Source organism: Artibeus jamaicensis, unplaced genomic scaffold, assembly GCF_021234435.1.
Source record: "Artibeus jamaicensis isolate MK-2021 breed Jamaican fruit bat unplaced genomic scaffold, CSHL_Jam_final scaffold_1031, whole genome shotgun sequence".
Classification (NCBI taxonomy): domain Eukaryota; kingdom Metazoa; phylum Chordata; class Mammalia; order Chiroptera; family Phyllostomidae; genus Artibeus; species Artibeus jamaicensis.
Window position 1 is genome coordinate 2,687,175 of NW_026522026.1, and position 18,195 is coordinate 2,705,369.

Here is an 18,195-nt window from a genome sequence, read left to right on the forward strand (position 1 = left end):
ATTAAGTAGGTAAATTCACAAATATGAAATTTGGGACTAGTGAAAATTGACTGCATATAGGAAGTCCCTCTTTATAAAACGGCTGACAGCAACCTTATATTTTACTCTTATAATGATAATATTCTTTTAATGAAATGTTCCACGTAATTCTCTAAAAAATAACACATTAACCTTTATGAACAGTATTATACTAAATATCCAAGATCATACACTGATAACAGGAATTCTTTAGATTTATTGTAACTTGATATGATTTAGAAGACTTATTACATATGTATAATTTGCAGACTTACCTGCAGCTTCTAGTAAAGCTTCCAGTCTAGCTTGGGTTTCTGGATCTACCGTCCTGAGGTCTGCACCATCAGCAGTTCCCGATAAGAGCAACTTGGAAGCCGTTTCCAGCATTGGATTTTCCAAATCATCCTGATCCAAAATGAAAGACTCCACCTAGAAAACAAATACAAACAGAAAGGAAGGGAGGGATGAAAGGAGAAAAGGAAAGAAGAAAGAGAAATAAACAGAAGAAAAAGAAAGAGAAAATATTTCAAAGTAAATATAAATGACAATAAATGCAATGCAGTCCCTAAAGTCAATGGGATTATATAAACCCATTGTTTAATTAAAGGAGAAAATTACATATGTAGAAGAATTTTAAAATGTATCATTCACATGCACTTTCATTTTTTTAAACAGTTTTAATTTGGTGGAGTGAGGGTCTAGTAGAAGGAGGTTACAAGGTTAAATTTTAGACTGTGAAACCTCTGACTTAGGTAGAGAACCTAAAAATCAGCTGCCCTTGGATGATTTGCTCTCAGGGGCCCTTTGTTACATGTATAAAGGACTGTATCCCCAACACTTCACACAAAGGTTAAATTTACTATTATTTTACCATATTAGAAATTAAACGATATCAAAAAATACACAATCATTTAACGTCACCATTGGTGTCATCAGAAAAGTTTTTAAGTTCAGGAAAGCTGTCAAGCCCAGGCAAATACATTTTCCAAAATTCTAATTTGTGCTTGAAAGCTTAATTTTATCACCAGCAACAAAACACTGCCAATCATTTTCTTTGACAGGCTCACTTCTATCATTTCTAAGAACTTTTGATAAAAAACCAAGTTTGATCAGTGTGATATATGTCTGTTAGTTATATTTTCAAGCAAAAATGGCATTTCATAAAAAAAAAAACAAAAAAAAAACAACAAAGGAGCTAATTCACCTGACACCCAAACCCCCCACAAATGCTCTTCCTCCAAAAACCATCCTTTTGTATGTGGCACAAATGCTTTATGTGTACTTTTCATTTTGTCACACACATTGATATTAAAATGACATGTAGTCAAAAGTGGAAATTTAATAAAATTAATATTTACTGCTTCATTAAGATTACTCTTAAGGTGAAACTGGCTTTTTAAGAAAATCTGAGTGTATGGCAGTGAAGAATACAATGATACTAGTGCAATGTAAAGAATTAGAAAAGGGCAAACTCCTAAGACACAGGGACAAGTTTGTTTTGACATTCTTTATCATAGTGCTACTTGTAAACAGGAATAACTGTTATATTTAATTAACACATTCAATACAGAAGGTTAAATTTGGAAGTAATAATGCTTCTCTCCAAATCTCCTAAACTAATGCAGTTTAACATAAAATAATACTGCAAATTTCTAATATTTCAAATACAAATAGACACAGAGCAATCTGAAAATAATCTCAGTAAATATTTGAAAAACTTCAGTGTTGATTTTAACCAATCGATAACAACTGTTAAGATGGAAGTGAGTTAAGAAGACAAGTTTCTAAAGAAAAAGTTGCTTTGCAGTAAAATTTTCTGATAAACAATGTTGTAATTTTTCAATCCAGTAACAGAAGACAAAAAAAAGAAAATTAAAGGAAATAAACACAGAAAAATGAACACAGGTAAACTAAACAAATGAGAACACGTAACATTTTCAAGTTTTAGAAAAGATCTCAAAGGCTTATGCATGGTTAAGTGTCAACTTAAAGATCAGAGGTACTAAAACTGTTTAAAGAAGGCACTGCATACAGAAAGTACCTGAAAGGATTTTGACTGAAATAACTAATTTGTACAAGAAAAGGGGAGAAGAATGTGCCCCTGGTAGACAAGCACAAAATTTCTATATATTAGAACAGAGGGTTTACTGTAGGAAAAGTCAGAAAGTTAAAAGTTAGATCATAGAAGGTATTAAATTTCAATTGAAAGAGACTTTCAAACACAAACATCCCTATACCTGGCATCTTAACTAAACTAAGCTTGGTAAAATTTTACTAAGAAAAATGCATGTCAATCTCTTCATGAGGGATATGTAAATACAGCAATGTTTTCTTATTGACTTAAAACTTCTCCACAAACTTTTTTTAATGTTTATTTTTAGAGAGGGGGAAGGGAGGGAGAGAGGGAGAGAAACATCGATATGAGAGAGACATATTGATCGATGACCTCTAATACACCCCTGACTGGGGACCTGTCCTTCATGCAACCCAGGCACATGTCCTAACTGAGAATCCAACAGGCAACCTTTTGGTTCCCAGACTGGCACTCAATCCACTAAGCCACATTAGCCAGTGCTCTTATGTTGTTTTTTAAGTTCATTATCTTTACTATGTGAAAATTGTGGTAACTTAAAAAGCAGTAAACTCAAATAATTATGAAGTCCTATACATAGATTTTAAAAGATATTAGAATAAGAAAAGAATAGGAACAAATATCTATTACAGCCTCCCTACTGCCAATGTAAGATTAATGTTAACTAATTTGGATCTGAACATCAAGTTACCAAAATGGCTTCAGCTCCTACCTATGAGATTTAAACAACTCTCTCAGCCACCTCTAACTTTCTATTCTGCATAATTTTTTCACAAATTTATCACACATGACTTACTACATATATTTATTGCCTTTCTAACCTTCATGGCAACAGGAACTTCTTGGTTCACTGATACATATCGAGCAACTAGAACTATGCTCACCACATTTTCAGAACTTAAATAATTCTAGAGTAATAAAAGATGGTTTGGGGAACTTGCCCTTTCAGATTATTATAAAAGGCTATAGTGCATTGAGAGAAAGCAAATTAGCCACAAAAAGTGAATTTAAGGATGTATTTATACATATAGAAAAACTGTACATTAGAAAGCACGTAAAGCAAAGTGCTATCCTCACTGATTATTTATAAAAGATTGATTATACTGACTTCTATACTTTTGTACATATTAAATCCTTTTGGTTTTGAAAGATTAAAGGTGACCTTTTACTGCAGACTGTATTTGTTTAAAAAATTATTCTTTAACAGTTATTCATTATTCTTTAAAAGTTATTCTTAATTTTTAAAAATTATTCTTTTACTAAAGAGTAATACTATTTAGGTTACCAAAGTAATTAAAATCCTTTTTACTTTCTTCCCAAAATGAACTTAATATAAACACTTGACAATATGAAACAAGGCCTAGATATGTTTATGCCAATAATGATACTCTTCTATACTCAAAACACAAAGACACACAGGACTTCGGAAATGTATGGACACCCATGCAGGGGTATCAAACTCATTTTCACTGGGGGCCATTATCAGCCTTGCAGTTGTCTTCAAAGGGCTGAAATAATTCAGCCCTTTGACTATATAAATGTAACTACTCCATAACTGTTAAGAAGTTGAAATTACATTCAGCCCTTTGAAGGCAACTGTGACACTCATGTGGTCCCCAGTGAAAATGAGTTTGACACCCCTGACCTAGACCAATAGCAAATACAGGCATTACATTTCAAACTAACTTCTCTTCAAAAGATGTATGAGCACTGCCATTACAGAAGACCAGTCCATTTTATAGTGTAATAACTGGTATTCATGTCAAAGGATATAGATATAGTATATTCTGATAGTATAATGGGGACAGCATATATACAACCTTCATTCAATTTACTATATATTCATTCATGACCAATGACATAGTATGTGCAAAAGCAATAAAATAGCCAAAGGGGAATGTAAATGCTGTAATTTTATCATAATCAATGCCTTCCACAAACACATAATATAGAAAGACTAGAAAGGCAACTCAATGTGCAAACAGCTAATATATCAAACGAGATTTAGAAATTGTATTAAATAGGTACTAATAATTACACAGAGGAGAAAAACAATTTTGAATGAGAGTAATAAAAGAAAATAATGTTTAAGGAAGGTAAGGCCTTTCAATACTGTGCAAAGAAGCTTAGAATGTATATGGAAGGTTACTGAAGGAATAAAGTATGGCATACTTGTTTTACTGACCTTCACTTAATTGCACTTTGCAAATACTTCATTATGTACAAATTAAATATTTCTGTCAACTTAGTGTCAAGTAAATCTACCAGTACAACTTATCCACAGCATTTGCTCACTCTATGTCTCTTTATTCAGTTTTGGTAATTCTTGAAGTATTCCAAACATTTTCATTACTATTATATTTGTTATGGTGATAGGTGATCAGGGATCTTTGAGGCTACAATTGTAATTGTTTTAGGGTACCACGAACTGCACCTATACAAAGGAAGAACTTCTTCAATAAATGCCATGTGTGTTATAACTGCTCCAGCAACCAACCGTCCCCTCTCTCCCTCTCGTTGGACCTCCCTATTCAATGAAAAATAATGACACTGAAACTAGGTCAATTAATAACTGCAATGGCCTCTTAGTGTTCAAATGAAGAGTCCCACATCTCTCACTGTAAATCACAAGGTAGAAATAATTAAGCTTACTGAAGAAGACACGTCAAAAAACCTAGAAAGGCTGTAGTTTACAGCCTCTTGTTCCAAACAGCCAAGTTGTAAATGCAAAGAAAAAGTTCTTGAAGGAAATTACAAGTGTCACTGAAGTGAACGCACAAATGACAAGAAAGTGAAACCGCGTTATTGCTGACATGGAGAAAGTTATAGTGGTCTGGATAGAAGATTAAACCAGCAATAACATTCCTTTAAGCCAAACCTAATCCACAGCAAGGCCCTAACTCTGTTCAATGCTATGAAGGCCTGGAAAGGTGAGACAGCTACAGAAGTCTGAAGCTAGCACAGGATGGTTCATGAGGTTTAAGAAAAGAAGCTGTCTCCATAACACTCAAGTACGACATGAACAGCAAGTACATATGGAGAAGCTGCAGTAAGTTATTCAAAAGATCTAGCTAAGATAATTAATGAAGTTTGCTACTCTAAACAATTATTTTCCAGTATAGATAAAACAGTCTTATATTGGAAAAAGATGTCATCTAAAACTTTCATAGCTTGAAAGGAGAAGTCAGTGCCTAGCTTCAATGCTTTGAAGGACAGGCTGACTCCCTTGTTAGGAGCTTATGCAAGCTGGTGACTTTAAGTTGACACCAATGCTCATTTACTGTTCCAAAAATCCTAGAATTCTTATGTGAAATCTGCTCAACCTGTACTGCAACAAGGAAACAACAAAGTCTGGATAAGAGCATATCTGTTTATAGCATGGTTTACTGAATCTTTTAAGTTGATTGGTGAGACCTACTGCGCAGAAAAATGGGTTCCTTTCAAAATATTAGTGCTCACTGACAATGCACCTGGTCACTCAAGAGTCCTGTACGAGATATAAAATAAGACTGATATTGGTTTCGAGCCTGCTAACAACACATTCATTGGGGAGGCCATGAATCAAGGAGTAATTGTGACTTTCAGGTCCTATTACTTAAGAACAAACATTTTGTGAGGATATAGCTGCCATTGATAGTGATTTCTCTGATGATTCGGCAAAGGATTTACCATTCTAGATGACATTAGGAACACCTATGATTCATGAGAAGTCTAAATAACAACATTATCAGGGATCTCGAAGAAGCTTTGAAGAAGGAATTTCAATTCCAACCCTCATGGATGACTTTGAAAGTTTCAAGACTTCAAGAAAGAATAACTGTAAGATGTGATGGAAACAGCAAGGGAACTACAATTAGATGTGAGCCTTAAAATGTGAGTGAATTGTTGCAATCTCTGGATGAGCAAAGAAATTGGTTTCCTGAGATATAATCTACTGGTGAAGATGCTGTGAAGACTGTTGAAATGACAAAAGGTGTTAGAATATTATATAAATGTTGTTTATATAGGAGCAGTAGGGTTTGAGAGATAGCGACTTCAATTTTGAAAAAAGCTCTACTATGGGTAAAATATATGAAACAGCATCACATGCTACAGAAAACTCTTGTAAAAGGAAGAATCAACTGATAAATGAAACTAAATTGTTTACTGTTTAGAAATTGCCACAGTCACCCTAACCTTCAACAACCACCATCCTGACGGGTAAGCAGCAAGACATTTCATCAGCTAACAGATGAGTCATACCTGAGAGTTCATATAATGGTTAACATTTTTTTAGCAACTAAGTATTTTTAAGTACTTTTTTAGACAAAATGCTATTAGACACTTAAGAGACTGGTATAAATATAATTTTATATGCATTGGAAAACCAAAAAATTCACATAACTATTGCGATGTAATCAGTGTTTGAGAAAAATAACTAAAGAACTTGTGAAAGACAGTTTTGGATAGCTGTGATGACAAAATAACCTAGTAGGAACTTACTTTAATAATGTCAGATGACATTATGCAAGGTGGAAATGGGGGAAAAGGTCAGTCCCTCAGCATAAACGTACTTTAGAAAATGAAAACCCAGTAACTCCAGAATCTGAACTTCTTGGCCTTTAACACTCCCCATCCTCCTATCCCACCCCTATCCACCAATATATTACTGCTGTTTTCCTAGAAACTGCCCTGTTTATTTACCATTGAATTTCAAGCTTGTAATGGCAATTTCAAGATGCTAACCTGTATTTCAAGTAAGGTTATCTAGATCTTGACTATACTACAATGATTTTAGAATAACAAAGAATTCCCACTCTTGGTCCAGGAAAACAAGATTATCTTCAGTCCAAAAATCCACCATGCTTAAAATCTGAAGATTTCTTAATCCAGTCAATGCAGAAAAATCTTAAAAGATTTTTCATGACTTTTCCTTTTAATAAATGTTAGTTTTTTTCATTTTTATAAGCAATTTTGTCACCTCAATGACAAAGTGATTTTACAGATGTCATTTTACCCACAAAAAAATAAAAGTTCATTAGAACTTTACTTAAGGCAAGCCCATCATGATGGACTGAATTACATAATTTGTGGTATCCCTTATTTACTGATATTCAGAGAAAAACCTATGTAAACATTAATTCAAAGCAACACTAGTTGTGAATTTTGGTATTATCATAAAAATATCTGTTGTATATATAATACATTTAAAAGCTGCATGTAAATAGGTAGATATTAAAAAGTTGAATTTGAATCTATTAATTTACTAACACCAATTGAATAAATTCTGAATAGTTTACATTATGTCTCTTAAACAAACCCAGAAGAACTGGGTATTTGTTCTTCCTCATTCTTTGAATACAAACACAGATTTATTATACGTAAAATAAGACATTCATAATTTTAGTTGTAATAATTTATTCTCTTTTGCACATGGCCATGCAACCTAATAAAAACTTATTTGGACTGTTGTTAAATAGAGTAAACTTCAGCTAAAAGACTATGATTCTTAATAAAGAGTAAATTATTCCAAAATTAATATACTTCAACATAATTAAGATAAAATCTTCAATAGTCACTGAACATGGATCTATGTACACACTAAAGTAAAATGATTAAAGTACACAAAATCCGTGTTATAAAAAAATGTCGATTCTGAATTTAAACAATGTTATAGTCAGCAACAAAAATTAATGCAAGAAAAGGGCAGCCTTGGAATAATAAGACTAAACAGGTAGGAAAAAAGCTAGTATAATATTGCCTGTCTTTAACACCTCTGGTAGTTGTTAATAAAGTTAGAAAACAAAAAGTGTATTACAACATTATAAACATATCACTAAAATGTCAAATTATTTAAAATATAGGAAAGCCAAAATTCAATGACATAATGCCAAAAACCTATTTTCAGAGAAAGGGAGCAACTAGTTACAAATACTATTTAACTCAAATCAATGCCTGCAGAAGAACTGAAATAAAACACAGTTTTCAAACTGGATATCAAACAAAATAAAGAAAATTCCATAAATTCAGCTAAAGAGGTGAGAGTGGAGGATAAAAAGAAAATACATATTTGCCATAACCTTCAACTTTAGGAAAAAGACCAAAGGCCAAAAAGACCACGTTAATATAAAAGTAAATGGGAGGATTTCTCTTATTAAAAAAAAAAAAAAAATGACCCACAGATTAGTGTTTAAAAAAAAAAGAAAACAGCCCTGGCTGGTGTAGCTCAGTGGATTGAGCACAGGCTGTGAACTAAGGGGTCACCAGTTTGATTCCCAGTCAGGGCACATGCCTGGGTTGCGGGCCAGGTCCCTAATGGGGACCACATGATGTTTCTCTCCCTCTCTTTCTCCCTCCCTTCCTTCTCTCTAAAAATAAATAAATATTTAAAAAAAGGAAAAGAAAACAATAGCTATATGCTATTTTAAGATAGCATATAGCATATCTTAGATATTAAGAAAAATATCTAAAATTTTTAGTCATAAAGGTTGAAAATACATGCATGAAAAACCAATTCCAGTAAGGGTACTATTATTATCAGTTAAAAAGAATTAAATGCAAAAGCATTAAATAGTAAACAAGATATTTTATAATAAATATAATACACCGAAAGTATTTATGTAATTGTTCAACTTTTACATACCTAACAATGTAACACAGAAACATATAAAGAAAAAAACACTAGAAATATAAAGATCCACAAAGTTCATACAACTTAGTGGGAAATTTACACATACCTATCTGAGAAAATGAGAAGAGCAATAGATTATGCAAGGATATGGAGGATTTAGAAATTATTGAGTGAACTATAATTCTTTCTCATAGTGACACAAAACTCGGTATATTATGAGAATACAGTCTTTGAAATCAAAACCTGACTGTCTCTTAAGCAAGTCAAATCTCAGCAAATTAAAAAAGAAATAATAATAAAGGTTATATTCTTAGCCCATAAAGCTAAAAGAAACTAAATATCAACAACAGAAAGGTGATACTGTACTTGAAAACTTAAAAAGAAAAAAAAAAGCCCACCAATCACCCTGAGAGTACAGAGGAAACGAGGATTTAAACTGTGAGCACATCTCCTATGGGATTTGGCCATGGCTGTACTTAAAGGAAAAAAATGTGGGCATTAAATGTGTTCATTACAACGCAACAATATTTAAAATACATAAAATTAAAACCTTAAAAAATGAAAATATTTGAATAAAATTAAAATATACAAATAATTTATATACAGTAAAAATATAAATAAAGAAATTTATGAGACAGAAATAATTAATAAAACCAAAACCGGTTTCTTGGGTAAGTCAAGCAAGAAAGCAACAAGACTTTGGTAAATCTGATTATGGAAAATGAGAGAAAAAAACTATTAAAATTTGAAAACTCAGCACTATAAATCAATAAAAATGAAAGTCTAAACAGAACGGATGATTTCCTAGGAAAAAAATTCCAAAAATTAACTAAGGAGATCATAGAAATATTAACAGGATATGTCCATAAAAGACATATTAAGGGGAGTCACAGATCTACCCTTCAGAAGGAACAGAGCATTACGTTTACAAAGCTGAGAAAACTCCGTAGCACATCAGCATAAATAATCCTATTAGCTAATCTGAAAAAGAGTAGCACAAAAATAAATTTTTTAAAAAGTTACATAAAATATACCATTAGATAATTAAATCTGGCAGTTGTATAAAATATCATTCAACACATACAAGAAAGAAGTTAGACAGAATACTCAAAAATACAATTAACTGTACATACAGAAATAGTGATCTTCCCCTGCTGAAATGCTTTTTTCAAAGCTTTCTTTCTTCAGGTCTTGGTTTATATTTTACCTTCTCAGATGATACTATAAAAGGAGGTACTCTCCTCATCTCTCTACCACTCCATCCTCTTTGTTTCCTCCACAGTACTATCACAGCCTAAAATTATCATGTTCTTGGGTACTTGTTTATTTTCTCTCTTCTCCACATAAAAAAAGAGGATCCATTCAGACTTTCCAGCTCTCACCAGTGTGTGGCAAAGTTCCCGGCACAATACAATATCCAGATAAATACCAGCTGAATGTTAAAAATGAAAACATCATAACTAATCTGAGGTAAATATATAATTCCTTACATTAAATTATTAGAGGTAAAAAAGAATATGTATCATCTCAGTAAAAGCACAGGATAAAACACAATATCCATTACCATGAAAATACTTGATAAGCCAAGAAGGAAACTTCAGTTCCTGATCATGTATTTTATCAGAAATCTAAGGCACATATAAATGCAAAAAGATTACAAATTATAAGTATTCCATGTACATTAGGACAGATGCCCAAATCAGAACTATTAACAGATCTGGAAATCTAACCAACGCAACCCAACCAGAAAGAACAAACAAAACAAACAAAAAATCCCTAGAGAACTAGAAATACTAAAAAACAAAACAAAACAAAAATGCCAACATTCGCAGAAAACATAATAACCCTTCTAGAAATTTCAAGAGAATTCATTGAAATCTAAGTAAATGGTAAGATCAACATACAAAAACCAACAGATTCCCTATAGACTAGCAACAGCCAATGGAAAAACAAAATGCAAAATGGGAGATATAATTCACGATAACAACAAAAATGATAAAATACCCAGGAATAAACCTAACAAGGAAAGTGTAAAACCTACATTTAAAAAAAAACCACAAACAAATAAAGAAAAAACCTTTAAAACTTTGCTAAAGGACATAAAAGAACACCTGAAGAAATGGAGAGGCATACCATGTTCCTGGATGGGAAGATTCAATAGTGTAAAGATGTCAATTCTCCCCAAATTAATCTGTAAATTCAATGCACTTCCAATCAAAATCCCAAAGGGATTTTTAATGGAACTTGACATGTTGATTCTAAAGTTCATCTGGAAGAGAAAATACACAGAAATTGCCAAAATTTTTTTGAAAAAAACAGTTGGAGGGATGCCCTACCAGATGCTAAGTATAAAATGATAATAATTAAAACAATGAAGTATAAAATCTGGAATAATTATATTTTGGACTTTTAAAAATATGATAAAGGTAGTATTTCAAGTCGATGGGAAAAAAGACATGGTTTAATAAATTGTTTTGGGAGAATGATTATGAAACTGGAAAAAATGGTGAAGTCTTTATCATAGAATATATTTTTAAAAATTTCCAGATGAAATAATAAAATAAAATCTACTAGAAACAAATAAAACTAAAGAAGAAAAAAGTATGAGACTAAATTACTCTAAGGTAGTTTTTCTGAAAGACACAAAACCTAGAAGCTAGGTACAAAAAAAGTGATAGATATTGACAGTATAAGAATGAAAAACCCAAAAATTCCAAAAAGTAAGGCAACTGACAGGTCAAAAAAAATATTCTAAAATATAAGTATTAAAAACTGAGTGGTAAACATATCCAAAAATTTCAGTAAGAAAATGACAAACCCCACGATGGGCAAAATAGCAGGCAATTTATATGAGAAATCTTCATTGGGAATCAGGTGAATAAATATAAATTAAAATGAGGTATTATTTTTCATCCATTAACAAATAATGTCTAAGGTTTTAGAGGATAATTTGACAGAATCAAAAACCAACATTTAAAAAGGCAATTTTCCTTCTAGGAATTTAGTTTACAGAAATACTTGTACATACATGTAAGCAAAAAAAAATGTACAAGGGTGTTAATTGCAATACTATTACAGAAAAAATTATAGATAATCTATGTGACCACCAACACAATGGTTAAATAAATAATACCATGAAATAACAGCTGTCTGAATAAAGAAAGGAGATCTACTTATAAAGCAAACCACAACTATCTAATGAACCTGTCCTGCTCTATCCCATCACTTTTCATCCCTTTAGCCTTCACTATTTCCCTTTATGAAACATATCAATAGTGACATTTGCCCCCAATTTGCTTGCTGGCTTTCTCTTACTTGAATGTAAGTTAATTTGGGAAAGGACACGATTTTGTTCCTTGTTCTATTCTTGCATCAAGAATACAGCCTTAAATATAAAATACTTAAAAATATTTACTGAATTAATACAAATATCGGTGCAGAAAGATATCCACATTACATTAGGTGAAAAATAAAGCTGTAAAAAAAAAGCACACATGGTATGTACCTATCTGTTGATTAAAAAACATGTATATGTAAAAATACAAACAAAAATCTGCAAGGTGTACAAACCCAAGTTATTAACAGTGGTAATCGAAGAATGAAATCAATGAATTTTACTTTTTTGTATACTTCTATTTTGCTTAGCTTTAAAAAAAAATTACCATATACTTTCCTTGTGCATTATTTTTAGCAAAAAAAAATTTTAAAGAACTTTAGACCTTCAGAGAAAAATATCAGGAATCATCTAAACATTTCCATATTCCTAACATGACAATTTGTATTATTTTGAGATTGAGATAAGTATCTCAAAATAAGTTGGAGATATTTCTCTCTCCCAAACTTCTCTGCTGAATTACATTCCTGTATTACTGTAAACTTCTAGAAATCTCTTCTGAATGTGCTATAGACACACCATTTTTGTACTCTCTTCTCCATATCCCCATCTCCAATAAGCAAAATAACCCTTCTTTCTGTATGTTTTCTAGAGAAAAATATAGAGCCTTGCCTTTACGATCTTCCTCTCTTTGGGTCCACTGATCAGAAACAATACTATATAGAAGGCAGCAACAACAGGGATAGAACCCTAATTTAATTTTATATATCTATATATATGACTTAAACCTTAGTCTAGCTCAAATGATAATTAAAAGTCAGATTTCTAAGTATTCCAATTCCCTTTAAAATATGTTTGCCCTTCTTTTTTTTCAAGACTATAAAGTGGCAGCCATTATATCTAGATCAATGTCAAAATCTTTACAATGTCCTGAGATGACAAGAATTATTATGGTTTCAGTCACTTCTATAATCCAATCTACAAAAATATGATAGATGCTCAATAAAACAGTTGCTGAATAAATAACTTCCTATATTTGGGTGAGACCCAACAAAAAAAGGATATACTTGGCATACCAAACAATGGCAAGCAGAAGTAACATCAGAACACCAGACACTTGCTCACTTAACTGTTAAGTGTATATGTACCATTATTCGACAAATTCAAACAAGTCATTGCTGTCCATTATTTTTCTAAGAATTAATCTTGCTTTAGCTAAGTCTAAATGTAGTATCCAAAAGAAGGCACATTTATATCTATGCCCTGCAGTAAGAATAAAGAAAGCTTCACTAATGCTTATTTTTGACTTTCATTGATTTTCAAAATCCTAAAGCTAGAGAAAATGGTAATCTTTTGTTAGCTGAGGCTTGAGAACATTTGGATTATCTATCCCAATGAAATTAAGAAAAAATAATTTTTTATTTTAAAACTTATTGCATTTGACATAGAAATTATTCCTAAAATCTGAGTTTGCATATAGATGCAAAGTATACAACCAAATGTGTAAAGCAATTCTCACCCTCCACCTCCCCCAATAAACCCTTCAAAAGAGAGGTAGTCAACTTTACATTTCCTTGTTTGGGGAAGACACATTAGCCTAAAGCAATGCAAGTGTAGGATATAGGAGGTCTGTCCGGAAAAAGTCCAGCCATTGTTAATATAATGAGAATGGTTTGTGCAACATAGACATAACCTAGCAGCCAAAGAGAGTGGACTGAAATGCACATGTGTGAACGACAACGACTTCATTGGACCAGTCCGTGGGGGAGTAGATGCCGTTGAGTGAGCAAGTGTACTGTGCAGACATTCCATTTAAAATGACTGAATGAGTAGGACAAAGGGATCTGCATCTGATTTTGCATTACGCTTGAACATTTCTCTGAAGAAACTATTCCGATGATTCAGAGGCCACACAAGTGGGCGACTGGTGATTGGCAGCTTCATCACAATGGGCCAGCTCCTGCATCATGTCTCCCACAGTTTTTTTTGCTGAAGTATCAAATCATTCAGGTGACTCAGCCCCCTGCAGCCCAGATTTGGTGCCCTGCGACTTCTGACTTTTTCCAAACTAAAATCATCTCTGAAACTGAAGAGATTTCAGACTGTTGATGAGACTCAGGAAAATACGATGGGGCAGTTGATGGCAACTGGAAGAACTGTGTGAGGTCCCAAGGTGCCTACTTTGAAGGGGACTGAGGTGTCACTGTCCTATGTACAATGTTTCTTGTATTTTCTTCTTCTAAATAAATGTTTGTTTTTCATATAAAGTATCCATGACTGGATACTTTCTGGGCAGACCTCATAGTAAATCTATGTAAAATTTACATGGCAATGTTTTTAAGGCAAAACAATGTAAGATTAAAAATATATTCTTAGTCTTCAATTCTAAATGTTGTATGTTATTATTAAGATGGCTTTTTAAGATCACTTTAAAAAAACTAACCACTAAATGATTTCGTTGTGTAGATCAAAAGTAGATAGCTACAAAGAGAAAAAATGAAAACCCCAAGTTGTCTTAAAGTTGTAACAGGTATTTGTGGTCTGAGACATAATTATTACACATAGCTGTGAAAATACTTTATTTCACAAATCTTTATAAGGGAAGATGTGTTCTGCAAAACTGTGCTACTGACCCAAAACATTAATTTAGTTTTAAAGATATTAATGTCAAAGGTATATGTAAAGAATAAGAATTATTTTTTAAATGTTAGAGTGGATAAGAATCAATATTTTTCAAAATTACTTTATCAATAAGTACACATTTAAGTAGTTCATGTATATCCTAAAGTTTATATTTAAGAAGCTATTATAATGGATTCCTTGATCAACATTGACCTCTACAACCATTTCCTAGAACAGAAAAACATATAGAGCTTTCCAAAACTAAGTTTGTGGGTTGGCTTTTTTTGTTTGTTTTATTGTTTTGTTTTTTGGCTTGGCCTCATAAAAGGTACACAAAATCATTCAAATGGCCCCTGAAATAATACTGCTTTTGCTAGCTATCATTAAGTAACTCTCATTTTGAAATACTTTTCCTGGACTTACATGACATTACAATCATGACAACACATGCTCCGGAAAAAATACTCAAACTCTAGGATTACCCATAACTTGCCCTGTCATGGTTTCCCCACAGAAATCACTGATTTTGTTCTCTTGCTGGCAGACAAGCAACAGACATGTAGTCTGAATCATATAATATTACCACAAAAGTCTTATCTTTAGCCTAGGAACAAGTCTATTTTGCAGCTGACTTAAGCAAATAAATTAAAATATCTTAAATACCTTCTGGGAATTAATCTGAAACAACTCAAAACACTAACTTGAAAAAGTATACACATTCCTATATTCATGGCAACATTATTTACAATAGCCAAGATTTGGAAGCAGGTGAGTGTATAAAAAACTGTGGTATATTTACACAACAGAATACTAACTGGCCATCAAGCAAAAGAATAAGGAAGAAAAAAGAAAGGAGGAGGAGGAAGAAGAAGAAGAAGAAGTGGAAGAGGAAGGGGGAGGAGGAGAAAAAGAAAAAAGCTAAGATTATCTTTTGGGACACCATGGATGGACCTGAAGAGCATTATGCTAAGTGAAATAAGCCAGAGAAACAAGTACCATATGATTTCACTCATATGTGGAATCTAATAAACAAAATGAACTGACAAACATATGGAGACAGACTCATGATAGAGAGAAGGCTGACAGCTGTGGGGTGGGGGTCGGGGGCAGGCAGGGCTGAAGGGATTGAGCAAAAAAAGAAGGAAGAAAACTCATGGACACAGACAACGGTGTGGTGATTGCAGGGGGTGGGGGCAGTGAGGAGGGTATGGAGAGATGAAAGGCGATGGATGGAGCCTTGACTTGGAGGTGGTGAACATGCAATACAGTGGACAGATAATGTGTCATAGAATTGTGCACCTGACACCTATATAATTTTGTTAACCAGTGTAACCCCAAAAATATTCGATAAAAAGGTAAAAAGATTTAAAATGTATTATCATCTGCATTATTAAAAGAATCTTCCTGGGCAATTCAACAGACATTATTTAGCTAATTAATTTGGATGTGTATCTCAATAATGAGATCAGTCACTCCTGGTTGGTAACATCTATCTATGTCTTTACTCATTTCTGATTCCACCACATGTCATACATAGAAGGTCATAATTGCTGGCTAAATTTAACATAAACAGCATATTGTACTTCCTGCATTTAAAACGTTTAAAGGAAATTAATATTTGGTTTTCAGAAAAAGGTCTATGAGCATTCTCTAACTCGAATGTTCTATTTGTCTTGTTATTTAAAACTCAGATGTATTCTGAGCAGTCTCCTTTGAGCACCAACTTCTTACCAGTCATTCTAAACGAAGCAACAGTTCTAAAGCAGTTGTTAGATCTCGTGTTGCTAATACAGCCCATCTACAAGAACAGTTCTTGTGGTAGAAGCTGGAAAAGCAGTTACTATGCAAATACCACTCATGTTCATCCAAAATCCATACTTTTGTAAAAGAAATAAGGCAACTTGAATGTTATTAACAGTCACATGATTCAACATTAATTTTTCAAAAAGCAATTCCTTTGTACAAAGAGTCAAGTATCAGAGAGAGAAAAAAAATTAAAAACTTACTTTAGTAATTACAGCTTCACCCTAAATCACAATGAAGATTAAACCAAAATTCTTTCATTGGATATTTGGCCTCCCTCACACATTCCCCAACATCAAAGCCATCCTTCCCCCCCAAAATGATGCCCAAGTCCTTTCTCCATGAATGACATAATAAATGAAATGAGTCATGAGCAAAATAAATTACACATTTTAAGAACTGTGCAGGTTAAACATCCTAGCTAAGAAAGATGACCTAAACCTTGTAGCATAAAAATACAAGAATTAGAAGAGTTCAGTGTCAAAAAAAACTCAATCTCCTACTCTCTGAGTAAAAATCCAATAGAAAGTGGTAATTATGCATTCTGAAAACCTCCCATTCTCTTCTCAACACATCTCATTCTAGCCATGGATTCAATTGCCTCAAATCATGCCTCAAGATTTTGATAACAGGACATCAGCAATCATGTCACAGCTACAGAAGTTATATCCATGCTTTCCCTGAACCCTTTTTCTTATGGGCTGGTAAAGTGTGTGTCAAGGAAAGTGTAAGATGAAAATAGAAATGAAAACCCAAGGACAAAGAGAAAGTCAGGCTACCAGGCACCTCCCAGCAAGAAATCCCCTATTTAACTGTCTCAATTTCTAATTCATTATCTCACATAAAATACCCTCAAAATTCTTCCCCTTCTAATCCCCTTCAAAACATTAACTGTACTGGCATACCCCCAGGAACGTACAATTATAGTTCGTTCCCTCTGCCTAAAATTTTTCATCCCTCAGAGTGGTATTCTCTGACCTTATGACAATAGCTTCTCCCCTCTGTCATGGTCTACTTCATCAACTCAGCCTTTATTTTTTTAATAGTACTAATGACTATATTAAGTTGTATTATTTATTTTACAGATTAATTGTATAATGTCATACAATAGTCTTTCTTTACTCTTTCCAACTTAAATGTAAGCTCCATGAAAGTAGGAACTTCATCAGTCTTTGTCAATGCTATAGTCTAAGTCAAGAGCAGTGCAAGTCACCTACAAGCCAGTTGATAAATATTTGTTTAATGGCTGTACTATTAGATACATATTAAATATATTTAAGCTGGACAAGTCCGTAATTTGGAGACCCTAGAATACATCTCTATGCCTCCCATATTTTTTCATGTCCTTTCAAGTTTCTAACAACAGAATATATCCATAAACTATCTTTTTCATCTAGCAAAGTACTATTATAATGAAAAATTTTATCAGTTTTGTACGTATCCCTTTTGGAAGCCAGAAAAACACTAACCACCAAAAATCTTCTTGTGCTAACAGAGATTTACTCATATTTTTAATCCATCATGAATTTCAGAATCCCAAAAAAAGAAACATAGAAGGGCTTTTTGTCTCTGCATTGATCATGAAATAAAATAGGTTTGGATTATAAATTAAAGACAGCAGAAACATTTTTGTCCAGATACTTAAACACTGAAGAAGTCCACCATGACATACTTTTCTACCTGAAATTTTTTGTTCAATTCTCACCCGAGGACATG

The 18,195-nt window shown here is 32.8% G+C and overlaps 1 protein-coding gene across 8 annotated transcripts in view; it reads right to left on the minus strand.

Annotated features, from left to right (window-relative positions):
• ANKRD17 (ankyrin repeat domain 17) overlaps window positions 1-18,195 on the minus strand; it is a 150,694-nt gene that overhangs the window by 87,398 nt on the left and 45,101 nt on the right. For all 8 annotated transcript variants that reach the window (XM_053655687.1, XM_053655686.1, XM_037150172.2 and 5 more), the window contains exon 2: window positions 294-447. In XM_053655687.1, coding sequence (XP_053511662.1) covers window positions 294-447 — 154 coding nt within the window. The remainder of the gene's footprint in view (window positions 1-293; window positions 448-18,195) is intronic.